The 27,986-nt window shown below is 38.1% G+C and overlaps 2 protein-coding genes and 1 long non-coding RNA gene across 14 annotated transcripts; 2 read left to right on the forward strand and 1 right to left on the reverse strand.

The window, feature by feature from the left end:
- Positions 1-482: 482 nt before the first annotated feature.
- On the reverse strand, positions 483-19,483 carry Taf1 (TATA-box binding protein associated factor 1). Of its 4 annotated transcripts, none has more exons than XM_087342481.1 (29): positions 19,440-19,483; positions 17,050-17,333; positions 16,253-16,596; positions 15,824-16,039; positions 15,501-15,683; positions 15,023-15,145; positions 14,067-14,257; positions 13,396-13,791; positions 12,992-13,232; positions 12,404-12,538; positions 12,060-12,283; positions 10,735-10,855; positions 9,940-10,081; positions 9,256-9,386; positions 8,661-8,882; positions 8,166-8,291; positions 7,824-7,957; positions 7,103-7,271; positions 6,768-6,915; positions 6,151-6,623; positions 5,788-5,970; positions 4,842-5,099; positions 3,949-4,093; positions 3,339-3,632; positions 3,110-3,252; positions 2,702-2,851; positions 2,153-2,291; positions 1,908-2,069; positions 483-814 (listed from the first exon to the last, which is right to left on the reverse strand). In XM_087342481.1, exons 2-29 carry the CDS (start codon positions 17,324-17,326, stop codon positions 582-584), a joined length of 5,703 nt encoding a protein of 1,900 aa, XP_087198607.1. In that variant the 5' UTR covers positions 17,327-17,333; positions 19,440-19,483; the 3' UTR covers positions 483-581. The 4 variants fall into 4 exon arrangements, with proteins under 4 accessions (XP_087198607.1, XP_021932962.1, XP_021932961.1 ...); XM_022077270.2 differs by lacking the exon at positions 19,440-19,483 and adding an exon at positions 17,893-18,032; XM_022077269.2 differs by lacking the exon at positions 19,440-19,483 and adding an exon at positions 17,621-17,876 and having other exon boundaries at positions 4,857-5,099.
- Positions 4,968-14,428, forward strand: LOC110836262 (uncharacterized). The gene is made up of 3 exons (XR_002545224.2): positions 4,968-5,107; positions 9,875-10,165; positions 13,019-14,428. It is a non-coding gene; the product is annotated as an uncharacterized LOC110836262 (long non-coding RNA).
- Atg13 (Autophagy-related 13) lies at positions 17,913-27,793 on the forward strand. 9 transcript variants are annotated; one of them, XM_022077280.2, is made up of 5 exons: positions 17,913-18,017; positions 22,589-22,937; positions 23,231-23,417; positions 24,410-24,719; positions 26,288-27,793. In XM_022077280.2, exons 1-5 carry the CDS (start codon positions 17,928-17,930, stop codon positions 26,498-26,500), a joined length of 1,149 nt encoding a protein of 382 aa, XP_021932972.1. In that variant the 5' UTR covers positions 17,913-17,927; the 3' UTR covers positions 26,501-27,793. The 9 variants fall into 9 exon arrangements, with proteins under 9 accessions (XP_021932972.1, XP_021932969.1, XP_021932971.1 ...); XM_022077277.2 differs by lacking the exon at positions 17,913-18,017 and adding an exon at positions 18,146-19,134 and having other exon boundaries at positions 22,586-22,937; XM_022077279.2 differs by lacking the exon at positions 17,913-18,017 and adding an exon at positions 18,146-19,134 and having other exon boundaries at positions 22,586-22,937; positions 24,410-24,710.
- The last annotated feature ends 193 nt before the right edge of the window (positions 27,794-27,986 follow it).

The raw sequence follows: 27,986 nt of genomic DNA on the forward strand, positions 1-27,986 counted from the left end.
GTCATGAAGCATTAGAATCAAGGGGTGGGGGAAGGAACATTAGATTTTCCATCCACATAATATTAGTGCAAAGTGCCAAAATACTGTAATTTGTTCATGTCACTGTTATATAGCTTCATTTTAAGCAAGTTTCTAATTAGAATGCAATGTGACTGTTCCTAAATGTGATAGATCATGGTTCCAGTAATTTTTAATATGTATTTTAGTGTACCACAATAGTTTTTAAAAAAGGGAACCGTGATAAGTCTAAAGGTGTTATCAAAATAAGCAACATATGATTGAGAACTCACTTGTAGAAATGGTTGGTTGCCATATCCTCCCTGTTCATGAGAACGTAACTTCCGTTGTAATGGCAGGTGCTTGGTTCCGCCTTGCCTACTTTGATAATACATTATCCCACAGTATAATTATTTTATGTATAACCTGATGTGCTTGTTTTAAAAATTCAACTCCTCTTCCAATTAATTGTGATTAATTGATAGTACGTTTATTATACTACTATTTATTCCACAAATTATAATTATAAATCTGTTATGTACAAGATAATGCTAAAATAAAATGTAACAAACACTGAATCAGTCTTAGAACCAGAGGTCTCCACCATCATCCTCTTCATCTGCCTCTCGTTTTACAGGTTCACTAATGCTTGCAGTAACTGTACGTATCTCGTCATCAGACTCGCTGACTTCAAGGTCATCGTGTATCTTGTCGTGAACTGAGACCTGTCCCGCTAGTTGTGCAGCTCTCTGCTGGGGCAGACCGTGCAGTAGGAAGTCCGATGGGTCATAGTTTGGATCGACGTCCATACTCTCCTCTGTCGTGTAAGTAACAAAAACAACTGAATCAAATTATGTTTCTTAACACAATTAGTACATAACTCCTAATAGATGGCCAGCCTGTCAGATGAATTTATATGCTGTCCTGCTATGCCATCGGCATATAAGGGTTGCAGAGTAAAATCTTATGAATTTGGTGTCAGATAATTCAATTATCAGTCTCACTCTGTTTTTCATTATCCTGACAGCAATAAGAAGCCCAGTCCATCAGTAGCTACTGCAGGTGTCACAGAAAAGATAGAAACCCTCTCGACTGGTTTTGTGTGCCTTAAATTTCTCCAGTCATGTCTTAGTCATAAGAACCCAGTCAGCTTAAAGAGGATAAACCATAATAAGGTGGGAATGATATGATGAGGACAAACTTCTGGACATACAGATACTTCACTAACTAATTAGATGGCGTACCAAACCTGAAGGTTCATCACCGAATTGACCAAATCCGTCCACTGGTCCCTGTCCTGGGCCAACAAAATCCAGTCTCCTTCAACTCCTATCTCCGATAGATCCCGCCTGATATTATCCTCCCATCTAGGTCTCCCCAGCGGTCTCTTTCCCTCAGGCTTCCCAACCAACACCTGATGCACACCTTGTCCCATCCATGCGTGCTACATGCCCCACCCATCTCATTCTTGATACTTCACTACTGTTTACATTGACTTATATTTTATTTAATGATGGTATCACCATAAAAATATTGTCAGACTTTTAAAATAGCCATGGCACTGAAATGTGGAAAGTGACCACAGAAAGATCTTAGATAGGTTGTGATGATGTTCAACGGCACTAGCTCACAGCCTTGTAAAATGGTATTTATTAGTGGTATTAAACCTTCAAGTTCTTCTCCCAAAAAAATGAGTTTTCTCATTTTCTTTTATGATTGCTGTCCATCTATTAAAACTCAGCTGATATAGCACTTAACACCAGACTTGTGAAGAAACTTTGTCTCGTAAGGCAGTTAAACGTTAATCTTCTTTCTCGATACACCATGGGTCTAATAAGCGTTATATACATTTGAATATCATCTGCAGTGGTTTGCAAATTTGATGTACCAACTGATATGACTGTGGCTACCTTGTTCATTTGTGACCCCTGATGCCGGTGGGTAGTAGCCTATGTTTCCAAGCTGAACCATTGCTTCAGCTGCCTGCTGACTGTCATCATCAGGCATCTGGTCTGGGTCTCCTTCAGACAGAGGTATGTCATCCCCTTCCTCCTCGCTCGAGAACTGTAAATCTGTGACATTGAAGAAAAGAATTACGCCTCTGAAATATCTCATTACCATTGGTGGAGATGAATGTAAGAGTTATGAAACTAACCTTCTGCTAAGACATCCTTCTTCCTCTGTCTGGACATTCCTCGTATCATCTCCGCTTCCATATCTCCCTCGACATCCACAAAGTCAAAATCATCGAGGTGTGACTTGCCATAAATATTGTCGGGTGAACTTGCCTGGCTCTGTAAGGAAGAAAAGCAGGAGACTTCACTTATGAGGTTCCCACTTTGGTACTTATGTGCAACAAAGAGGGTCACAACCAAGCACTTCAGATTTTACAAAAACAGGAGTTAAAATCTTCATAAAGGCAATAAAAAAGTTTTTGCCATGATGCTTCAGGGCCTCCCTCTACATTTCCCTCTTACCACCTTGACAGAAATGTTGCGTGTGAGGGCATAGCAAAGTTGAAAGGGACAGTGCTACAAGTGGATCATAAACTACACCGATTTATTAATGTTCATATTTCAAAGCAGAATGACCACTTGTAACTTGACAAATATGTGATGAATTTTCTAACATAAAACATATATGTGACCTAACATGCATAAATATGGATCTTCATCTGTTGTCAGGTGTGTAACGATCTACATACCCCGCCTCGAAGATGATCTGTCTCTACAATGGTGTAATTCTCTTCTTCACCTCCAAGCCAAGTTCCAATTGAATCAATCTCGGCCTGTTCAAGGGCACGCTCCTGCACAAGTGAAATGCTCCGCTCCAGCTGTGTCAGGTGGTCTCCATACTGGAACAATGCTCAGTGTTACCAACATGCAGCAGCACAGGATTCCTATTCATTTACTAGAGCTGTTCACATGTCATCATCATCGTCATCACTCCCAGTATTAAAAGGTCTAATTGCCCTGTTTTTGATGTTAAACAAAATTTTTTTACCCTTTCAAAGCTCTCCATGTCTTGTTCTGGATACAATTTAACTACTGAGATTATGTTATAATGCATTCTTTTAAACAATGCAGTGGAACAGATTACTGATGTCCATTACCTCATCTAGTGTGGTGCGGCATACATTCACCATCTTCTCGGCCTTCTGCGTGTAAGTCGAGTCTTTGCCATTATACAGAATGCAGTTCTCCAGTATACGCTCTATGTCTGCCAGAAACTCGTAACGATTGTGATACTTGTGCGCTGAAAATGAAAACGCCTTTCTCAACAAACTGTCCCATATTTTTACCAAACTTGGAACCATAACAGAGTAACATTTAAGCACTCACAGGAAACTTTCTTGGCAATGGTTTCCAGATCCATCGGATACTTGACAACATTGTAGTAGTCCTTGACAAGCTTCTTGTTGACAGGTTTCACAAATGGCCACGACTCTGACATTCCCTTCAGTTTGTTATTGACTATGTTGTCAAGTATGAACGACAGAGCCACCTGGTCATTGTCATCTAGTAGCGGATTGATCGCCTTCTCAAGCCGCATCAATCGCTCTTCCTTCTCTCCTAGCCTATCCACGCACAACGTCCACATCCTCCGTGCTGCCACTGTCAACGAGCTCTTGGCGCCTATAAAATTAATCAGTTCTGTATCTGGCAACCTCCTGATACACACATTTTCATTCTCACAGTTGTACCCTCTGAGAATTCATTGATAGCATCTGACAAAGGAAGACAGTTTGAGCAACCAGACAGATCATAAATGTAACACTGATACTGACATGGCTGATCACCCAAGACAACTTAACTGTATTCAGTAATTATGAAAGCTTCGATTCTTATATGAATTATTTCCTTGGTGATGGATAAAATGAGGATATTCTGCTGCAAAGCATTCTACATCAGCGTTAAACGGTAAATAGGAAATATACATTAGCCTTCTCACCATTGTACAGAGTGGAGTTTTCAACTATCTGGTTAATGTCTGAAAGAAATTCTTCCCGACTTTGGTACTTCTTTTGTCTCAGATTTTCCCTCACGCTCTGAAGGTCCATTGGACGAGTTACAATTTTGTGATAATCTGGAACAGCCTGTGAGAGAAAAAAAATATTCAGGTCTTCCAAAATTATGTCAAAAAAGCATGACTGGTTATTGGTTTACTTAACAAAGCTTTGTCAAATACAGCGATAATATTTAAAATGAGAAACAATGTGATGATTATCACGGATTAATTGGGAAGGGATATGAAGGATTATTCTGAACATTCTTGAACAATATTAACCATTAACAATTATCGAACAGTATTCCCACGGAAATCTAAGGCCTCCACAATTATCATAACAATTAAATGGATCTGTAATACATTCTATTCTAAAATGCCAGAAGAGCATATCAACAACAAAAAATTGTGGGATGTGTCATGCAGAAGGGCATAATACTGATGCTGCTCTACACAGATATGAACATATGAACACTAATAATGCACAATTGTCAAACTAAATAAGCATTAAGTCTCCTGTAAACCAGCCATTTTGTTCATATGCCCTTCTGGCATGATGCCCTCAATAAGTATCAATCAAATAATCCATTCCATAATCCAAGACCTTTCCTGAAATGGTAATAACTCGATTTTGTACCCTCTCCCAACGCAGCTCCATTTATTTCACATCTTCACAGTCTACTTGTCTAGGATCCATTTTAGTATTACTCTCCCATCTACATTCTGGTCTCCTAAGTCATCTCTTCCCTTGGAATTTTCTAGCTCTAACAGTATTATATGACAGCTGTTCTGTCCACAATTATGATAAAGTTTTCAGAGTGCTTGGAACTTATACTCACAAAGTTTGACCGTACCTTGGCGTTCACAGGGAACAAGAATGGCTGAACATCTGGCAAATCCCTCATTTCATTGAGTATGGACTCCAGAATGGTTGACAGTACCACCACTGGATCCGTGCGTCGCCTGTTTGCTGGTCGCTGTTGACGTTTCAAATAGTCACAGTGCATCTCATTAACTGCACGCCGCTTTTTCCTCGAATTAACAGCGTCTTTGGGCACTTTAAGCAGCAGAGTTCGGCGCTTCATTTCTTCAGCATGCTGGAAAGGTAAATTAACTCAAATATCAATATTAACAAGAATAAAAAAGTGAAGTGTATATTATTTTCAGATTATTTGTTGTTCTGAAGTATCCATGTCAATGCTTTTCTACTTTACTACAGATAATGGGATCTAGTGTATTTGTAAACAAAGTGTGAAGAAAGGTATTTGGAAGAAGAAGGTTTCAATACTTCAGTTAGGATCTTGGCTACTAGATGGCATCTGAATCTTATTTTCTCAATTTCGAGGAGTTCCACAAGATTTTTTTGTGAGGGTGGTGATATTTTGGTAAGGAAATTGTGGGAAGTGACCATTTTTGAAACTAAGCCAAAGATATGAGTGAAATATCAAGGATCTTAGGAAATAAATTGTGAGGTTGTGACTGCACTGCAACAGCTGAGGATCATGTAAAATTCCAGGCTTTCATGTTACTGACATTTAAGCTTCCAGATTGTAATATCAGAGACTTAATTTTAATTACAACGATGAAACAAATGAGTGCATGGGAAAAATATTTTATTTCAGGAAAAAGATGATGGATGTACAGGAAGACTTATTAATCATAAGTGGGCTCTCTTCTTACAAGAAAAGTGCTGAGATGACGTAGACATATAAAACAGATGAAAAACAGGAGTTCTAAGGACTTTGTCTTATGTATTGCTGTCTGTAATGTGGCATCTTTCAGTACCTTGAGTAGTTTTCCTGAAAGTTTCACTTTCGTGCCGTCCACGTTGACAAGATCCTCATCGTCAGCATTGAGCTGTTTCTCAATCTCCTCCTCTTGTTCTTCGGTCAATGCAACATTCACAGGAGGTGCTGGGGCAGATGGCTGATACAGGGGACATGCCTTATTTGTCCTCATGTGACCCACCTAAAAAAAAAGTATCATAACCTTAGATTTGCACAGTAAATGCCTAATCAAAACAAAAAAGTAATCTGTACAGACATTGGTCTCAGTCATGTGTTTCAAAAGAGAGTTTCTGTACTAGCGTAAGTAACAATTTTATGGCATTTACAAACATTTGAAGGTACGCTAAATAAATAAACTTACATTTCCACAAGCTCCACACTTTAGCTTGAGGTCAGGTTTCAGCTTTGGTTTCTTTCTCTTGGGGGTTGTCGTGTGCGGTGGATGATGAGGGTGTGCAATGAGAGGCGTATGTGCCAGTGGGTTTGGTAGCACACCAGGAACAGCAGTCACACCACTTGGTGCCACAGCTGCTCCCTCTGGGGTGGCACCCACTGTTAGATTACTAGGGTTTGTTGCACGGATTCCCATCAAGCGTTCTCGTTCCTGGTTACGTTTGATACGTCGCAACTGCTCCTGGATGCGACGTTTCTCTCTCTTCATCTCTTCTTTCTGATGTTCATCCAGTGTTGCAAACTGGCGGATGAATGCTTCATCCTTGGTGGTTCGAATTTTCATGTAAGTGTCGATAACCGCGGGCTTTCGAACGAGTTCCACTCGAGTGAATTCTTTACCCTCTGCATTACGGAACGTACGGTAGATTTTCAACACTCGACCTGCAAGATATCCAAGTTATTAAAGCATTATAATACACTTAGAATTTATTGGGATGGAAAGGGAAAAGATAAATAATTTTTAAACTGTGCTCTGGTCTAATTTCCGTCTAACGAAACGCTGATGTGAACTCAAGGTCTCCTCACCGGGCTGTGAACTGTACCCGGCCAGGGACTGGTTGTCATCATCGTCCTTTTTTTTGTCCTTCCCTTTCCTTTGGTCCTGATCACCACCTTCACCCATGATCATCTTCCTCAGTTCTTGTCGTTCTTGTTCTTCTTTCTCCAGCGAAAGCTACACATTAAAGAAGCCACATTATTAACATTTAAGGTGCAGGTGGTAATTGTGTCTGCAACCTACTTTAACAATCAATAACTTCGTGTTTTTCCAACAGAGTATACTTACAGGTTTCGTATGGTTCTCAGCAAAGACAGTGATTACTTCCCAAAACAGCATTAATGAATTAAGTTAAATAACTAACCTGTGTACTTGTCTTTTTATTTGACAGCATATTTTCAATATTTTTGCCCATTTCTTCTATGTCAGAACTGTCTTCATCAGAACTTTCTCCTTCATCTGTAGACAGTACTTCATTGGATGACAACACCCTGTTCTGAAGGTCAAATATCCTCTGGCACTCTTCTTTGTACCTGAAATTATACAACACAAATTTTCAATCACTTGGGGTCTGTGCCAATACTGTTTTATTTTGAGGCTGCATTTAAAAATAGCTGTACCATCTGAGACTTGATGTTCTCACTGCGCTAAAAGATGTCAACTGAAATTTTTACAGTTGTGATCCTGAAGATGGAGGCAGTATGTTCCTTAAACACTGGTAACCACATACATGACCTACAATACTACAGCATCACAGCCCAGAAGACCAAAATCAAGACCTGTACCATTATTTTAAGATATGATCAACATTTTTAGTGCTCTCCATTGTAAATTTGTTACAGATATCACTGTCGTTACTGTTACTACTACTACTACTACCACCAAGTGGAAGTAGTAGTAGTAGTAGTAGTACTACCACCAAGTGGAAGGAAAATATTCAAATTTATCTTTGTAAAATAGGTTGTCACTGAAGTGATTCAAAACAGGGTCCAATGTGGGTGTCATAATAATACTTATTATTAAAATAACTGCTCATGGAATACCTTGTACTAGGGAGTCAGTCAACCTAAGCAGTATTTATGTACCTTTCTTGATGTTCAGCAATTGAAAACCTATTCCCTCTTGAGAATTTGGTCATCCCTTCTTCTCCAGCCTTGGCCTTCTCAGTAGACAACGTTCGTACAACGTCAATAACTTCCCAACGAGACAGTTTCTTGATCTTGAGGCAAAATGAATATGCAATTCATTAGTACAGCTTTCTCATCTCCGAAATTACTTACGTTCTGTTTTTCTATTTACCTCCTCATGTAAATTTAAATTACCTCTTTCCAATACTTAGTTTTTGATGTAATTCATATATTTAATAGAATTAAATGACATATAAATAGCTCTTTAAAAGACAGAACTTAAGAGTATATGAAACACACCTCTTCTTCAGGCACCCCAAACTTTCTGAGTAAAGCCTTCGCGTTGTTGAGAGACAGCCTCCTCAAATCAGCATCTGTTCCTGTTACGGTTCTCTTTGGTTGCGCTTCCTGCTCCTCCTTACTTTGCTGTAATACGAATATTTTAAGGAATTACTCCGATACTGAAAGACAGACACATTATAAAGGGTTTACTAGTTGACTGCAGGCTGTATAGTCCCCTGAAACTCTGGTTACCCACCTACAGTCTATATGACATTACAACCCAGAAGACCAACATTGACATTGAGCAGGGAAGTCATACAAGGGATCGGAATGTATATACTCAACCAATTTCTGACGCCACACTTGTATATTCAGACATTGACAAAAGAAGACATCTATCAATATGACTCATATTAGAATCTACTGATAGCTCTATAATGAAGTGCTTGGCAGAAAGGCATAAAATTAAGTTCTCATGAAGATTGATTAACGTGCTTGTGACAGATACTGTACTGTTGGTTTGTTCGGGACCCTGACATACGAGAAGCCTTCCCCGCAGCCTGTAGGATCCGCAGGTCCCGTAAGCTGCAGAAGGCACTTCCCCTTTATCGCCTGAATATAAGCACGAGTCGTATTCCAAGGGGCGACCTTCACTTCATCATCCATTTTCAACTGCATTTCCTCATCATCATCTTCTTGAGGAGTAAACAAGAACTTCTCTCCATAGCCAGCATCCTAAAACAATTCCACCATAATAGACTGCTATTATCTTTTTTTTTTCGTGTCCAGTACACACTGTTCAGCATGGTGTGCATTGGTGGTTAGCAGGATTCACGACCCATCAGTACATGGGTTCGATCGGGACCGCGACAATCAAATTATTTATTCCTTGATTATTCCACAGGTTACGTAGTAGTAAATGACTGTTAATGACGAATTTGATTGGGTGTGGGAAGGAAACAGTAATGGTCTATTGTACGGTATTATACCATCATCTGCCTGGAAAGACTGAAATATACAATGTGAAACTATAGTCAGGATAGCTAGTCTGCAGGGCAGGAAGATAAACTAATGATGCCATTAACCAAACTCAAAACTGCAGATTTACCTTGAGTCTCTGTTCAGCTGCAATCATGCTAAAGTATGCACAGCACTGCTCTGGGGAGACCATGGCACGGATTTCTTCCTCTGTCGGGAGCCGGAAGTCAGGCTTGATGACCCACCAGTTAGAATCCATGCCTAATCAAATACATCACAATATTCTTAAAGTGAAATTATAAACTGAAAACAGCGTAGTGAGAAGTTATTTCAAAGCAACTACATTTAACAATTCTGACTTATATCTACTTCTTAAGAGGATCATCCTTTGTGCTCTGTCATCGTCTGAGAAATTAACAAATCAGAAAAGTTTTAATCCAGTGGGTGGCATCTCAGTTTCTCACAGCAGCAAATATGAAGGTGACCGTCTTCTGGGATGCTGTGCCACGTGGTCTTGTAGAAATCGACCAACGTTTCGGAGGTGCTTACTACCTTTGAAATGTCATTTGATTTCTACAAGACATGGTGCCTCATCCCAAAAGACAGTCACCTTCATATCTACAAAACATTTATTATACTGTACTTTTGATAGGATAAGATTATAATTAGGTTGGTTTCTATCTGTAATGATTTAAAGTATCTTAGCAGTAACAGGTATTATGAATAATTTATTTCTCTCTGCTCTTCAGGTTGGTCTTTCATTACAGCCACAATGGGAAGCCAAGAGGACGGCACAAAATGATGGGCGCAATACCTGTTCTCTTGAAATCAGCACAGAGCTTTAACCTCTTCCTGATACTGCTCTCAGAATGAGAAGGAAATGCTCTTTTAATATCGTCCATCTTTATCCTGCGAGGCAAGTCTCGGCTCTTCCAGAACAGACGATATATGAAAACCTGAAACATATATTCAGGATAAAAACAATTTTATCTTTAGATCACAGATGTGAGACAGAGCTAATGCTGGCTGATGGTATCACGGTGAGTCATCAGAAATAAAAAAACTGTTAATCTTTTTCCAATTCCTTTCTTTCTTTCTTTTTTGTGGGGGGGGGGACTCAGTTTCTCATGTATTGCTTCATTCTTACTGATCTCCAAATTCTTGGTATCACTGTTCAAATGTTATATTTATAGTTAACTTAACTTACTGATGTAAGGTGCAGGGTACTTTGATATTTGAAGTAGTAGTTTATCCACAGCTGAGGTGTTGGCATTTTTTAATTGCTGTAACTAAAATATGCCCACAGAATGGTTTTATATTAGATTAGTAGCTTCTGGGGTCATGCTGCAATGTCCTCCAGAGGGTTGATATTTCAATTTTGACACCATCAATTTATTCAGCATGAAGATGGCTGTATCGTTCATGAAGCATTGCACTGTGTTGACTGGTAGATACTGACAAACATTTCAGAGGAACTCAATGCCTCCATCATCACGGTGATGAGTGACAGCCATCTTCATACTCATTATCATGAGAATCTGAAATCTCACCAATTTCTTCAGCAGTATTGTCTCATACAATCTCAATCTACAATTGAACACACACCCACCTGCAAGAAATCTCGAACAAAGTTGTTGGCTCGTTTTGAGTTAGGGCCAGGAACCTCATACAAGGGGCACTCTTGGCCAGCAACAAAAAGGGCATCTATCTCTCGAACGTAGTATTGTTGCCTGCCACACGAACCATGAGCATAATTAGTACGTCTGATAATACAAAATTAACCCTTCACATGTTACAGACTTGACTGATATCTTACTGCTCAGTGCCATGAGGAACCTCAAATCTTACAAAATGATATCTAACTTACCAACAATCCTCTTTACAGTTTAAGCAATTTATTTTGTGACTTTATACCAGCGGAAATTATAAGTTCCTTTGGACATAATGATATACCATATTTATCTGAATACAAGACTGACTTTTTCCATATAATTGGAATTACGTATTTCAGAATTGTTATCAAATAGTGGCTAGGGGAAAATTTTTCCTAAGCATTAAAACTGGTAATAAAATTGTTTTTCTGTTAATTTAAGCTTTGATAAAGGAAATATATGGTATATTCAGTTTGTCTCATATTCAGGTAAATACAGCATATAAAAATTAAACAACCTTTTTGTCATTAAAGAACTCAGAATGGAGATACGTTGTTAACAATGTCCATGGTAATTTGGTAATTTGAAGGAGACTGGATCTTGTTGGCCCAGGACAGGGTCCGGTGGAGGGCTTTGGTTAATTCTACAATGAACCTTCGGGTTCCACAAGCCATCTAGTTAGTTAGTTAGTTAGTCCATGGTAAATAAAAAAAATGTGATTCAACTCTAAAGGGTTCTGAAGATGGTGGATTACATTTAAAATTGTTCATTGTCTAGACTTTTTCCATCGTCCTTGTTTAAAAAAATTGTGCTTTCCCTTTATTAATTTCATGCTGAAGGGAAAAAACTTTAATCCTATCTGCTTGTTCATCTTCGTGAACATGTCTTGGAAACAGCACCCATGAAACAATTTCAAGAACTCTTTTTCCAAAACAATACTTGTACTTTGATTAGATACAATCAATTAAAAATACTTTTAACTTCTTTTAATTAATGAGACCTCTCAGCACTGTTATCATAGTTGGTTAACATGAACTGAAATTTTAGAAATAATTTTCAACTTTAATGTTCATAAAATCTAGTCAAGGAAAACATGAGAAATGGAGACAAAATCAGAGAGGTGTAACAATCTTTAAGTTTTGTTTGCAAGCGTCACTACAAATGTCTGCATTTATCAGTTTTATTTCTTTCCTTTCAGAATATGAAGGGCGCAAAAATCCATTCCTATCCCTGAAACACGGTAATATAACATAGTTCCAACAGATGACGAATGCTTCCTCACCTTGTTCTGATGACAAGGAAATCAGTATCCTGAACTTTATGCTCATATATTGGGGCTCGATACATGTTATTTTCCACTGCCTGCAGTGACTGCCCAGGGGGCAAATGCCCCAGAAAGGGAGAAGTATGAGCATATGCTACTTCTCCATATCGGTACTCTTGTGGCCCCTGATCCTTGCCGGCCCTTCGTTTGTAGTAATTCTTTATTTTTGAACACATTCCGACCTAGATAATAAGACAAAAGAAAATGTGTCATTTTATGGAATGGTTGTAAAACGTTTGTAGTACTACAACACTGTAAAATCTCAGAAGTTTCAACAGAACACCAAAGTGACGATAATTTACCTGGTTTATGAGCGGGGGATGCTCTTCACAGAACTCTATTAGAACCAAATCTCCATCCCGTCCTGTGAGATCTTCAGCAGTCCTCATGAAGAACACATCTCCACCTCCAGATGCAGCACGTTCTTGCTCTCGTTGCTTAAGAAATAGAGTTCGTTAATAGTCGAGTCTAGTCGAGCAAAAGCAACTTATCACATTTGTAAATTTATTATGTTCACTTTTCAAATTGGAACCACTGATCTATATCAGTTATTTACAATAAAATAATCTTTGAATAAAGAAAATATGACAAAGTTAAAGAAATAATGTTACATGGCCTTTCTCCAATATCCAAACAGACAATGTACAGACACTTTCCCATACTTCATAAGAAAATCGTGAACCACCTCAACAACCTCTAAGCAAAATGCCAAGAATCACAGACATATTTTATTACTTTAACTATGCGTTTAAATGAGAGTTTGTTTTCCTTCTATATAACATTTAACTTAAAAGTAGATTTGTCTGAAGGCATATTAGTTGTCTCTCTTAATGTGTAAAATTTACTTTCATTTGCTCCATAATTTGGGCCTCTTTGCTTCAAAAGCATACCTTTGCCTTTTTCTTGATGTGTTTCAGAAGTGGCAGCACTGTGTGAGGCCCAGGATGTGCAAGAATTCCATGCGAGAACCTCTTCATGGGTGGACGATGGAAGTTACGCAGTCTCATCGGACCCATGTGGGTCTGCACAAAAGGTGCACGCAGCTCTACTACAGGGGTAGAGTGCTGAATCAGGTTGCCACCTCCCACTTTAAGTCGCAGTGAAGACTCTGAGGATCGTGGCAAGTAATGTCTAGAAAAGAGAAAGTCTCATCAATTGGATAAACAATCATAGTTTCTAGACTAAGTCTACTTTGGAATGAAGGGAAATGTACGAGTCCTGACCCACATACAGGAATAACAAGCTTAACACTCTCAGTACATGAACTGTAAGTCTGATGCAACTCGGACATTACCTGTCATTGGAGACGTTGAAGGGATCTCTGTCTGGCGACTTTGGTGGTGGCGGTGGCGTGTCTTCCTCCATCACATTGATCACACCAGCTTTACCAAGGAGAATTTTAGATTTCTTCACATGTGGATGTGGAATCTTAACCTTTGTAGGAACCACAGAATCGCTTCGCTGTTTTGCTGGGTCTATGTCATCAGGAATACCTAACACGATGTTCTCATCATTGGGATCCAATGTCAGAATCTTTGGTTTTGGGATATGGGTCATATTCTCTGAATCCCATATAACTTCATCCTCCCATGCACCATAAACCAGCTCTTCATTTTCAACAGGAAAGATGGAATACCAGGTGTCGTCAATATTATCCTCTGTTCGCTGAGGGTGCTTATTGTTCAACAACCTGTTGACAGCAAACAAAATATTAGTCAGAAAACTTGAAGGGATGAGACCACTTGGGAGACTTATACATAGTTGGGAGGGTAATTGTGTACTAAAATTTATCTTTGAGTAACAGGGTGTGGACTTAGTTCATCTAGCTCAGAAACAGAAGCAGTGTTTACATTCTTGTGGACATAGTTATGAACTTCTTGTTTCCATAAAAGATGCAGAATTTCTTGATAAACTGAGGAGCATTTGGCTTCCCAGGAAGACTTGGCTCCACGGAGAGATACATACATGTGAGACGTCTTGTTCTGCTTGTTTGCAGATGCAGACGGCCCTGCAAGCTGACTTGAGGCCAGCCTCACTGTCCCTCCTGGAATATGTGGTACTCCCTTGCCTGGTTGGCTGAACGCCTGAGCAGTCCGGTTGCCACTGCTGGGTACCCATCCAGCAGCGTTTGTTTTACAGTTCAATTTCTGCATCACCTATATTTAACAATGTACACACCATATCTAGTATGTGTAAAGATGCAAACTTTCTTTTGTACATTGCTTTATTTCATGAGAAATGTCAGTGTGATTATGAATGACTCCTGAGAGTTTCTGTGATTTTTCTTAGCTTACACAGCACTTTAATACAGGTGGTTTCAGAATGTTCTCAAGTATCTCTATTCCACACAAACCCTTAGTTAGAAATTTGTTACCTTCATCCTGCTTTATTTCATCTAATCTACTGTCCCAATCCAATGTTAACTAATTTATCCCCAAAACCTCATTCTTTAGAGATGAATTTCTTTTGTCGACAGGAATAACAACATTCCATTATATTAACATTTTAGTGTCAACCTTTTAAATCTCAGGGATAACTCTCAGAATAAACAGTGTTAACCAATCGATCTTCAAAAGGGTTATAATTAATCAAATATATATTGTATGGATTATAGTTTAACCAGATTGTATGTATGTCAACAACAAAACAGAGAGTACCACATGAAAATGATAGAATTAATTTATTTTACCAAATCAGACTTATTTCACCCTCAGACTGCAGTTTGTATAGTGAAGTGATTTGCTACACAAAAGTAACTGTGTATAACTTATAACAACAACATTTTAAGCATTTTTAACAAGACTAAACTTAAATTAACAATGACCAGAGCAAGGCATCCGAAACCAACAAAGGTAACATTTAATACAAAATCATTTATTTTATCAACCCACTAATGTTACATGCTATTAATTAAAGATTACTTTATGCTTGATATCGTCGCCATTCCACACCACTTCATCCTCCCAGTGCAGCTGTGACACCATCAAGTAAGATTCGTCAGGGAAGTCTTCAGATACTCTTTGATCCTCTTCCTCATCAGGCCGCTACACACGGAAATTTTAAGTTTTGCAGAATGATCATGAAACAAAAATGGTATGATCTCACTAGAAAATTATCTGTTGAGAATGATAGGAACATCTTACGTAGTAAACACGCATAGTCATAACAACGTACAGTCATAAATATCCCTAAATGCCACATATCCTAACTGTGTTACTATGGCAACAGAAGACACGATGCAAATAGCGATTTTAAAAACTTGGAAAAGTCTTTCTTCCACTAAAAGAAAGGAAACAAAAAGCTGTTAACAGACAAATTACAAATACATATATCCACACATACAAAAACATTGTATAACATTAAGTATGAATTTCATGAGTTGACAAGGTTAATATGTACCTTATCTTTAAGTTTGAAGCCATAATTGAACCCATCGCCTGTTTCAGGTACCTCCAGCATGTCATACCAGACCTGTGCAGGGCCGAACCTCCAGTCAGCTACCTTTGGTCCCATATCATTGCTCTCTCCAAGTCCCTGATTGCCAGTCTGTGATTTGTCTTCGACTGGACACAGAAGTTTGTCCTGCAATATTGCAAAATGTTCAGTTCCCACAGACTGGGGACATGTATGAACGCAAGTTCTGTTGGTAAGATATGTAGCAAAAGAATCTAAAATGGAACAGAATGAAACTACTGATGCCGACAATTGTGTTAGACAGTCACCTCATCATCAGACTTGCACATGTTTGGTGTTGGTGGTGGTGCAAAGTTAAATGTCCATCCCCTCTTCCTCTCCCGCTGATTGTCTTGATCAGATCCAGAATCGGAGTGATCGTGGTGATGCTGCTTACGTCGCCGCCGTCTCTTCCGTACGCTGCGCCAGATCTGCGGCAGGCTACTTGGTTTCCCCGGACCAAATAATCGTGAGAAACACAGCACCTGTAGCATAACAAATGTTTGTATGCATTTCTCTGTGTTGTGCTGTCCAGTGCAGGTAGAGGCCTCACAACAGGCTGATCACCAGTTCAAACAGTCCTGTCGAATGTCTAAATGGGTTCATAATGTCAGAAGTATTTCTTAATTAGACCAGGCCATAAGGACTAATCCATAAAACATGAAGAAGAAAATATACAATTAGTCATAAGACCATACCTTATCCACACGAAAGTCTGGGAAAATTTCTGTAACATCAACATTCTGATACTTGGAAGGTAACATTGCTGCTAAAGGTGTGTCTAGTTTCCGCCGCCTGGCCTCCGCACTCGCTTCATATTCATAAATGTTACTGTCTTTCTCCGCACATGGTAGAGGTGGAGGAGGCATCAGCTGGATATCAGACTTCAAACACGTATCTTCATCATCAGCATCATAATCCGTTCCATCTTCTGTCTTTATTAGTGTGTCAGACTGCCGAGTCTCTTTTACCTCAGACACATCGTCCGCCAATTCATTTATGTCTGAGTAATCCACTGCAGAAGGTGACTTGATGTCATAGTCTGTGAAAAATAGATTTATATGTCAAAATAAAGTAACAAGCATGGCATGCAATATGCACAACTCATCATAATCTTCATTTTACTAACATAAATGAATAAGGTAAGCCATATCATTACAAAGTTCCTTTTTACATAACACTATCTATCTTCTTTTTATAGATTGCGATTATTTCCATTTATAAAGACAAGTTTCTCACAAACATGTGAACACATATTATAAAGGAATGAAGTAGCATGATTGTTTTAACACTGTACTATGTGTAATGAAACACAATGTGATGTTTACTTCAACAATGGATGAGGAAGGGCTAAGTGATGAATATATTTAACACAGCATTAATTTTACATTTCATTACAACATGTACTTGAAAAATCTTTGCCTGGGAACAAAACACATGCACTTTGATAGGAACCATGTACTTTAATTATGCATTAGATTTAGTATACAATTACTTTCATCTCTGTTGGTTTCAGATGCATCTTGTGGTTCTTGTTCTCTGTTCTCTTCAGAATCACTGTCACTTCTGACCTTCACTTGTTCTTCATCTATCACCTCTTTAAGGATGGAACTCAAGCCAAGTCTGCTAAGGGATGCAAGATGTCTCTTTGATTCATTATCCAACACATCGTTCTCCAATTGACCTGACTCATCTATGTTACCAAACAAGAAACCTGTGAGGTCAATGCCAGCGTCCGACGATCCATCTCTGTCATCATCACTGTCACCCATACTGCACCTGGAAATGAAATACCATCTCATGACCATACCAACAAAAATTATTATTATTAATTATGTTCTTGTATACAAATAGTCTGCCTCAGTAAGAACTCCTTTTTTTCCAACCGATTAATAATTTGTCAATGTTGGTCTCATGCACAGTCATGCTGTGTGGACCTGTAGGTAGATACCAGAGCCTCAATAATCAGGGGTCAAGCCAATAACAAAAATTATATATAAGGGTTCAATTCCAAAGAATTTTATTGGAATTGTCCTTATTTTACATTGATTTAGGGTGATACGTACTTCGTCGTGGCATCGAACTCCTTAAAGTTCATATTTCATTGCACTAAAATTCAAGGCAGCTCTGTATACGAGTAAGACAAGTAGTCTCATAACCCTATAAACTTGTCGTATTAGGTTGAAACCTTCATAACGGCAAGAAAGAAACATATTTTTACATTACGTTAAACTTCATCCATTATGCCAATCATAAGCATGAAACATTCGACGATGAAAATGTACAGAACGTGTTGCAACGACATTAATTAAACCTCTGTTCAACATAACATACTTACTTGTGTGTAAACAGTAATATTATGCCTACATAAATATGTTTGTTTGCTACACAGTATCATTAATATTGTGCTGTCATCTTTCAATCATCATCAGAACAAGAGTAGTGGGCTCAGCAGTTCAATCGGTAAGAATGCTATTTGGACACCAAAAGTCATGAGCTAAAATCACTACACGTTTGTAGTAACTTCTATGTAAGATTTGAGATTTTTCTGCACATAGGTTTGGTATTAGTCAATGGTTGTGTACAATCTGTGTGTTTCGTTTTCGAGGTTAGTGTTAATGTATGAACATTTGTTTGTGTGAACGTTCATGCACAGTTCAAATTTTAGTTTTCTGTGTGGTGTTAAGTAACGGATTATACAGTCGTCGCTGTTATAAGGAGAAACTGGAAACTATCAGTGCGATTGTATATAGAAATAAAGTGTAATGCTAGACATTTTACTGTTGTAGTAGGTGTTATCTTTAATCGAGAGTCTTTGAGAAGATAAAATTGCAATTTCAATTGGAATATCTTCCATGTTATAATCTTTTATTATCCCGTGTCTGTTTCCTCATATTTTTAACGGTCTTCACTTCCGGAACATATGAAGGTCGATTCTTTAACACGTCGACGAGTAAAAAAAACGCCTGACACGATTACATTGCGGTTTGTGCTTGTTTGCTGAAGGGGGGTGTTGTCTATATTGTTTATGTTTGTGTAAATTTTATGTAGGTAAGTGACGGTTGTACGTATCTACATTGTTCTTATATTGGATAGTACTCCCGGGTTGAAGGGAGAAAAGTGCGAGTGGTTACATGAAACAGCAGTAAGCTATGTAAAATATGTAATGATTGTATCTTATAATTTCTTTGACATTGGCCCGATTACACTGTGCATGGTACACGAAGCCGGTGTTTGTAACAAGCATGTGATTGTTCGTCAAGATAAAAATATCTAGGCGTTGCCTTAGTGGCGCCAGTAGTGTTACAGTGAACTTGTAGTGCGGCTACGTTAGAAGTTTGTTCTAGGTGTATCATGGAGTAAGACTTAAAGGTGGGATTCAGAGACATTATGTGTATAACATTTTAAACGAATGTATACTCTCAATATGGCTACTGTCAAACTTAGTATACAGGACAAAAAAGACTTGGATAAATTCACCAAATTTCTGGCACTAAAAGCTGCTCAGATAATTGTACAATCAAGGCTGGGAGAGAAAGTTCAGACAAAGTGTAAACCACATTCTTCTGGAACGGACTGGGTAAGTATAAACATTTGTTGTCTAATCTTAAAACCTTGCATACCTTGTAGTGTATTGAAATATAAAGTATGTATACAAACAAAACTGTTTACACTTCTAATGACACTAATGCCAAACGTATTCCGACCTCAAGAGGTCATCATCAGTGGCAGAAATAAGTTAAATCATATAATACAAATCAAAAGTTGACAGTGGAAGCACTGTTCCGGAGAATCTGACGTAAATACGTCTCTGTAATGTAATGAAATGAAATGTAATAATTCTTATATAAGATAAGTACTTGTGATATTCTAAAACGTTCTTACTAGCACAAAATTATCTAGTCTACGACGCACTTCTTCCATAAGCGATTCACAGCTCAGCTCTTTACGCAATAACGAAAGCGGATTGTTGACGGCAGTAATGTAACAACAATGCCGAGTAAACATGACGTTTCCTAGGTAACATAACGATGCACGCAAGCTGACTATTGTTGTCGGTCCATGTTTACACATTGTTGATATGGATCTTACACATTTTCGTTACACGTTTTCCTTTCACTTTTTTGCCGAATGACCCTTCCGTAGAGACGTATTTACGTCAAAAAGATTATGGTATTTAATGGCATAAAAGGTATGTGTTTTACGAAACCATATTTATGTAACTGGGGTGGTCAAGGCCTGTAATAGGCTGTAGAACCAGTGATGATGATATTTATGTAACACCTCACTAGATGTTAATTGCACAAGACTTGGTGTATTATACTGGGCACTTAGCTTTTATGTCCAGTGGTTTGATTGCCGTTGTTGGTCTACATTGAGCAAGTCCCTGTGAGCAACATCACAGCATGAATGTGGTTGTAAATATATATACATTCTTTTCCTTCATACTAGATTAAATTCTGCATAATGGCAGGCTTTGATTTTACAAGAGTTGGGTTCTCATGATTTGCTATATGTTCAAAACCAGATTTAGATTTAAGATAAGCCAGATTTCACTAGTTCAGTACAAGTTCATCTGGTGGTGTAGCAATCACAGGAATGAAGCCAACTTTCTTGCTGAGTTTGTTTCATTTTGTGGTACTCGTAAAGTACAACTGAACTTTCACATTATGGACGTAGTGTTTGTTGAATTAAGTGAAAGTTCACAGCATGTTGTTTGTCATTATAAAGAGTCACTATTATGTAAGCCAGGATTTGTTGTTGATGTGGAAAACTTAAGTCTTGAAGGTGAAATTGCTTATCATTTTGACACTTATGCTCTGACAATTCAGCCTTGTATTTTGTTGCATAGTCTGAAAGAGGGCTTCACAAAGTATAGCCATGGTCAGAAGTGGCCCTTAAGATTTATAAATGTGTAAGTTTGTTTCTATATCAATAACAAATGATATTGTAAGGAAAATATTTGTACCAGAAAGAGCAAAGCTGAATCACGTATAGAGGAAGTCGTGTGATGGTAATTTTTTATACTTCTCATTTAATATTATTAGGGTCATTAAATCAAAGTATCACGTAGGTTGATATGGCAGTAATGCTCAGTGGTTACCAACATTTCAGAGGAACATGTCATATCCATCTTAATTGTTGCCATCGTAAATCTGAAGATAGAGTCAATACGTTCCTCAGAAACATTGGTAATGACCTACAAGATCACATGTCATCATAATCTGGAAAGCCACAAATTGATATCCTAACCAACATGAGTGCTTCAGGTCTCATACCATATCTTGTTTATGAAGTAAACTCAGCATCTGTATGGAATCTGACTTCCATTATTTTCTATACAGTGAGTGAGCCAGGCATCATGTCTGCTTGTTTGGACTATTAAACTTTGAAGTACAGTATCTGACTTTGGAATTAGAATTTATTTGCGTTCCATAGATTCTTCATAGTTAAACCAAGGATGTGGAACATGTCATAGTATGAATATGAATACTTAGTACAGGAAAATACCAAACGAGCCGACTTATTACATCTGTTTATATAAATATTTACAATATTTGATAATTTTCAATTGAAGCAAATTCTTCTCTGAAGTGAGATAAAAGATAATCTTTCAATGCTGATTTAAATACATTTTATATCATAATTTAAACATTTCTGGAAGAGTATTGAGTAATTTGATCCTTGTATAGTAAGCACCTTTCTGATAATGAAGTTAACACTCAGCTGATGGAGATTATGCTAATGCCTTGGATTTATACCATGTATGTCAGAGTTTGTTTCAAAATTCTGCATGTTGTCCGCAACGAAAGGCATTAATGAGAGTAGAAATTCACTTACAAAGGGTAGTATATTAAATTTATTTAATAGTTCTGTGCAAGATACTCTTATTTTAACACCTTGCAGATGGTTTTCTTTTGGTTGATGAATACTCTTTAAACCTTGCATACCGTGCAGTGTATTGATATATAAAATCATGCATACAAACAAAACTGTTTACACATTAAATAACACTTTGTGCCAAATGCGTTTTGACCTCAAGAGGTTATCATTGGTGACAAAAACATCAATTCATTAGTCGATAGTTGGTGTATTAATATACCAACTCTTGGAATTAAACGTTCAGTGTGGTATTAAATGAAGTATGGCTTTATAAAGTGTGGCCTTTTATGGTGCTTTATAACAGACTATCGTTTCATGAATTGTATGATTTTCATAGACAGATTAATGAATTAATGTTTTTGCCGCTGATGGTGACCTCTTGAGGTCGAAATGCATTTGGCACAAAATGTTATTTAATGTGTAAACAGTTTTATTTGTATGCATGATTTTATATGATGAATACTCGTTTGCTATCTGTTGAATTTCCCCGGAAGATTATTCCATAAGACATGGAATAGGAATAAGCAATGTCAACTAAATTTAAATTATCTACTTTCAACTGTGGGGTGACTATTCTCATGGCAAAGCATGCTGAACTTAGTTTTGGGATGATATATTCAATGTGTGTTTTCCATTTTAAGTTATCAATTTGTAAACCAAGGAAGTTAGTTGTTAATACTTCTGACCTGGACACTTTAACCTGTTGGTTTTCTATTAGTTCTAATTGAAGTGAAGGCTAGATCCTTTCACATATCTGTGTCTGTGCGCACGCGTGTGCGTGCATTGTGCTCCTGGCAACGTCAAACATTTGAATCACCATGAAGGGATGTGAAGAATTCAGATTTGAAATTTTTGGCAGTGTTAATATTGCACTTTGTTCACAGAATGTGTTCATGGGTTTTGTATGATTCTCAGAATAAACAGCACTAACCAGTTGATTATGTAATGGAAAGTGTTATTTTTTCCTTTGAGGTACAGACTAAATTTTTAAATGTTGTTCATCTTAAAAGGATTAAATAAGTCATTTGTGAAAAATAAGAATGAAACATATTCTGAATTTATGTGCATAAGTTTAATATGTACTCATTTGTTTTTGTGTGTCTTAAATACTGAAACACGCTATAACATTCATATATTGTGTGTGTTAGCAGTTTAACCTTGCAATTCGTGACCTACCAGAGGTTCTTGCCGAAGCGAAGAGGGCTCTTTGTGGTGAGGTGGTGACAGCCCGCTTACCTCTGTGTGTGGAGATATCTCTACGCACTGTGGAGGGTGACAGTATGATGTTAGAGACGTGGTGTCTGGGTGTTCTTCCAGAGCAGTGCGATCCCTCAGTCCGCGTTACGTACACTGTGTACAACAGAATGGGCATTCTTCTCAAATCTCTTGTGTCTGTGACAAGGGTCACACCAGCTTACAAGCTGTCAAGGCGCCAAGGGCCTGATTCATATGTCATCTGTTACCGTATTTACATGGGAGAACCTCAGTTACACAACCTGGGTAAGATAATATAATATGACAATACATAACAAATATATTTTAGGAAAGACTGTCTTAAATGGGTTTGCTGTAATGATGCGACTCGTATGAAATCAGATTTTTCTATTTCCTCATTCTCAGATCTATAAATGTCTCCTATAAAATATTAATGAAAGTGGTTCGTAGCTAATTCATTCTCTATATTCCTATACAGAACATTGTCATAAATTTGTCATCGTATCTGAGAATGATCTAGTGTAACTCATATTTGCCTCTGAAGGTTTATTATCAGAGGTTTGTCTCTTGATTTTTAGGGGAAGGTTATAACCAGGTGAGGGTAGGTCAGCTGTGTACTCCTGTGGGAACATTGCATCTGTCAGTATCTTATCGTACCAAGATGACTATCTCGCCACAGAACACAGGCAGAGACAATTCCATCATGCTGAAGAGTGACCACTTTCATCCTGACCTCAGTCCGAAGCACTTGCGATATCAACAGAGGTAAAGCTAGTTATCTCTTGATTTTCGTATTTTGGTTTTGGGAAAGATTTTTCTGCATCTGTCATTCTTGCATTAGCGTGAAGGCACAGAGGGAACCAATTTTTATGCCGTGCCATGGCAAGAAGGTTTTAGTTTATGTTTCTCACAATAATTGATGATCATAACGAGGCATCAGAAGTTTGAGATAGATTTGCTTAAAATTAAAATACTATTGTTTGTAGTTTACTTTTATTTGATATCAATGTGTGAAGGGATTGGAAAATTGCATTGTCATGATACTTTGGTGATATCAGTATAAAGGTATAACAAAAAGAACTCTGGAATATTTGTAACACTTCTACGAACCATTGAGTATTTTCTGTTGCCTACTGCCTGGAATGGTAGCTCAGTCGGTATAGTGACTGGTTATGGGCTGGGCGACCGGAGTTCGATCCCCGACAGGGGCAGAGGATTTTTTCTCTATCCTCCGCGTCCAGACCGTCTCTGGGGCCCACCCAGCCTCCTGTACAATGGGTACCGGGGTCCTTTCCCGGGGGTAAAGCACGGCCAGGGCGTGATGTTAATTGTAAATATTCACAATCAATTTACTTTCACTTCTGAATGTTATGTCTAAGCTTCATCCATACATCTTTATACAGTTATATAAAGAACAGAAGACTGAAATTGGGAATGTACAGCATTTTCATTTTAGGTAGTCACAAATGCAGCAGGTAACACTTTGAGCCATCACACTGATTGGTTTCATGGGAACATATGTAATGTCCTGACCCCACACTATTATTTTTGAAACCTTATCTGCATGTATCTTATGAAGAACTCTAAGAGATTTCAGTATTTTCTTCTTTTATGTAAGACATGGGGTAAAATAACTTTGCTAGACATGACAATTATGGTAGAATGATAAAAAGTGCTCCAACAGATATATTTTCATGAAAATTACGTAAATCTAGGTCTGGATACTCGTGTTAATGATAGCTCTCATTTTTTGCCAGTGAGGATAATAGTGCATCCCTAAGTGACACCATCAAGGTGGGGGCATTTGCTGACAGCTGTAGACAACAACAGATTCCTCTAGAGCCAGAATTGGAGATACCAAATGTGCCATTTAGTAGCCTCCTCGCCCCCCGGCAACAGTCGCCTCCACGGCCCTCTTCCGTTCAGCCCGCTGAACCTCCAGTCGAGACAGGAGGAGGAGCTGAGGTGGAGGATGATGGGAACGGCAACGTAACTCCTCGCTGTGATTCTCGGCGGTCGAGCTGTTCCATGGTGTCCAACAATGAGGACTTCATTATGGTAGACTTGGTAATAATTTGATTATGCAGTAACATGCATCCAGCTTCAGTGTTTGGGATTTGACATGTGTGGCAGTTTCTGTTGTTGAGGGTTCCCAGATTTACATAATAAGACATTTGTTAAATTTTCTGTGTGCTAGTGTTTATTCCTATCTCCTTTTGGCATCAAGTTTGTTGCATGCCCTGATATTTTCAAGCTGTGTGAGAACTGACAAATTTATAAATCACTACCTTTGATATTGTACTTAAATTTTGTGCTGCTTTCTTTAATGTCGTACTGGTCATTTCGTTGCTCTAGGAACTTGACTAAATTTTAACAATATTGCTGAAGGTTATGTGAACATTATATAGTCATCTTTGACATTGTGATGCCGCCACGGTTGTCTAGCGGTCAGAACGCTTAGCTTGTAATACTGGGGTCCCGGGTTCGATTCCCGGCGGTGCTCAGATTTACAATTTGTGTTGGGCAAGGCCATGGTCCAGGCATCACGGAGTTTTCCTCCGGGGTTTCCCCGGTTTCTCCGTGGCATCCCAACAATTACTCCACTTTCTTCATCATTTCGCGAAAAGGGGGTCACAGCAGAAGCGTTAAATATCGCGGTCCCGGTCGAACCCATGTACTGATGGGTCGTGAATCCTGGTAACCACCAATGCACACCATGCTGAATGGTGTGTACTGGATACAAAAAAAATTGTGGTTTCATGTGACGTACATAAAAATAAGATAAATGTTCAGAGATGTTGTTATATCAAAATAGGTCTGCATGGTTACAGCCCACTGGTGGTCTAAATTACTTTATTACCATGTGTGATTTTTTTTATTTATTTATGACAGCTGATTTTTACAATCTGTAAAATTAGATTAACGACAGTTTAGTCGTTGCCTTTCATTGCACGTCATGATTCATCTGTTTATAGAGATGTTTCGATTTTTTAGGAAATCTGGGAACCATGGTGTGTTTACAAGTAACTGTTAAGAGTAATTTAAGTAGAACAGATGTTTGTTATAACCTTCGTCATTAAATGTTCACACTTTGCATTAACCATCTTTGACAGCACTTGAAGTGTTAATATTAATCTTGAAGTTGCATTTGGTAGTTTGCATGCTGCTTGCAGGAATAATGCCTCGGCACTAGGACACCCAGCCTTTGACCACCCTGAACATTGCCCATTCAGGTTAATTTTATCCATTCTATGAAATAACTGTTTTGTTAGTGTGACTGTGTGGAAATGATCGTGGTGGATCATTTTTATCTTTGAAACAATTCAATCTGTTGTATTTGTTCAGTAAAATGTGAGAAACTGGCAGAGTCTCGGTCAAAAAACAAATTTTTAGTATAATTTGTTTTGAAACAAGATATTCTTACTGTTCCCTGTTCGGAAGAATGTGATGTTAAGACGAGACTTGTCTTCATTCTTTAAAACTTGTTATAAGGTGTTTCTTACTGTGATTTAACATGGGAAATTTTCGGTTATAAAGGATTGATCCTCTGAAAAGTGTAAATACATGGTTCCGCTATATTCGTTTGATGAAAGTCTAATCAAATGCTTATACAATGATCTTGGATTTCATTACAGAAAACACCGTTTGCTACAACAAATGCAAACAGCGAGCTCGGTGCTTTTTACCTGGAATGCCAGAGCGCCCCGCAACTAAAGACGTTCTCCGAGCAGCCAACGCTGGCAGAACAAGTAGGGGACATCACTAAAACATTAGAAGCGTTTGAAACAAGCATGCAAGAGTATGATGAAATGCTCAACTCTCTCTGCCTTTCTGATAACAACAACTAGGAACTGCGACGTTCGATGGCAGAAGAAAGGAATCCCAGTTCCTGGCAGCTTGTTTGAGTGTATGAACAAATATGTAGTTTTGTCAGTAAAACCCTCTGAGATGTTTGTGTTGCCAAGTTTACTGTTTAATTTTCAGGTCCTAAGGAAGCAGCAGAAGTTTTTAGTGGGATGTCAGATGATATGGAAAAAAATTTGTTACTTTTTTTTTTCATGAGTTGCTAATTATAAAAGATTTACATTTGGCTGGCTTCAAGCTATTTTTTGCCTTCTTAGGTGGGTGGTGGCCAAGAAGGTTGATATAATTATACTGGACACACTTGTGAACGTTCTGTTAACTGCCAAAGACCTATTCATATTTTTGCACACATAGGTTGAACTCCTGTTTTGTAATAAAAGAAAAAATGGTAACTCTTAATTTTTTGTAAAACTTAACTTCAGTTCCCACCACTTTACTTTCACCCCTTCCCACCCAAGTGGTGGAATTTGGTGCAGTTTATTTTCAGAAACAGTCCCTTACTTTCTGTGTCAACTCCAGTTGCATATTTTGAGTACAGTATGTGACTGATTTTAATTATGTTTTTTGTCGAATTGTTGATATTGTTTGACATCCACTGAATAATTTAGAATGTGTACAGCTTAGAATAGTAACGAGAGATTCCTAGGTAAGTTATGTTAAGGTAATATTGCTAGAAAGTGGTAATTTCAAATATTTGAAAGTAAAGTTATTTGAGATTAAAACCTGTATCTTATTGATTGCATTCTAACAGTGGGTTTTGTAGAAAAAGAAAGCAATGCAGTGTTTTTCACAGATCGATGCACTTGGTAAACAAATTGTCCTTCCTTCCCATGGGCTTGACTGATTACCCGTTTCACAGGATTCGGCCATTTCTACAAGTGCCGAGTTCTTTGATGATACAGAATAACATTCAGTACAAGTGGCCATTCTTATAAGTTCCAAGATAACTGACTTTACAGTTTATCAGGTTTACTTGTAGCCATTCCACCAAACTGCTTGGATCTGAGAAAAAGGCTGTGAAATAAAAAAACATTTGTTAACTGTAAAGTTACCATTCCAAATGAAGCAAGGATATTACCATCTCACGTACTAATATGGGAGATTTATAATAAGACTGATCTAACGGCATTGGACAAGTAATATAAGGTAGATGAATGTCTTGTAGAGAACACCTCTGTTTGCCTTATGTGCTGTTGCTAATTTTTATCAATATTGGTTTTTCTGTTCTGTGAAATGTCAGTATGAAAAATATATTTTCACCAGGGGTGAATACAGGAGTGGAAAGCTGTAAAATTTACAGCAATGATAACCAGCATCCTCCTCCTCTGTCCTTGACCCTTAACAGGGCGTGGTGGCGCTTAATGGGTCGGCTCTCAAACTTTTGAATCGTCCATCCATGAAGCGCTCTCTTGGGAATATAATCAGGTGATTTCCCCCTTGCCTGCCTGATTCTATGCCATTGACTACACT

Source organism: Zootermopsis nevadensis, unplaced genomic scaffold (genome assembly GCF_977971745.1).
Source record: "Zootermopsis nevadensis isolate Lab colony 2312 unplaced genomic scaffold, Znev_1.0 Znev_ptg000003l, whole genome shotgun sequence".
NCBI lineage: Eukaryota > Metazoa > Arthropoda > Insecta > Blattodea > Termopsidae > Zootermopsis > Zootermopsis nevadensis.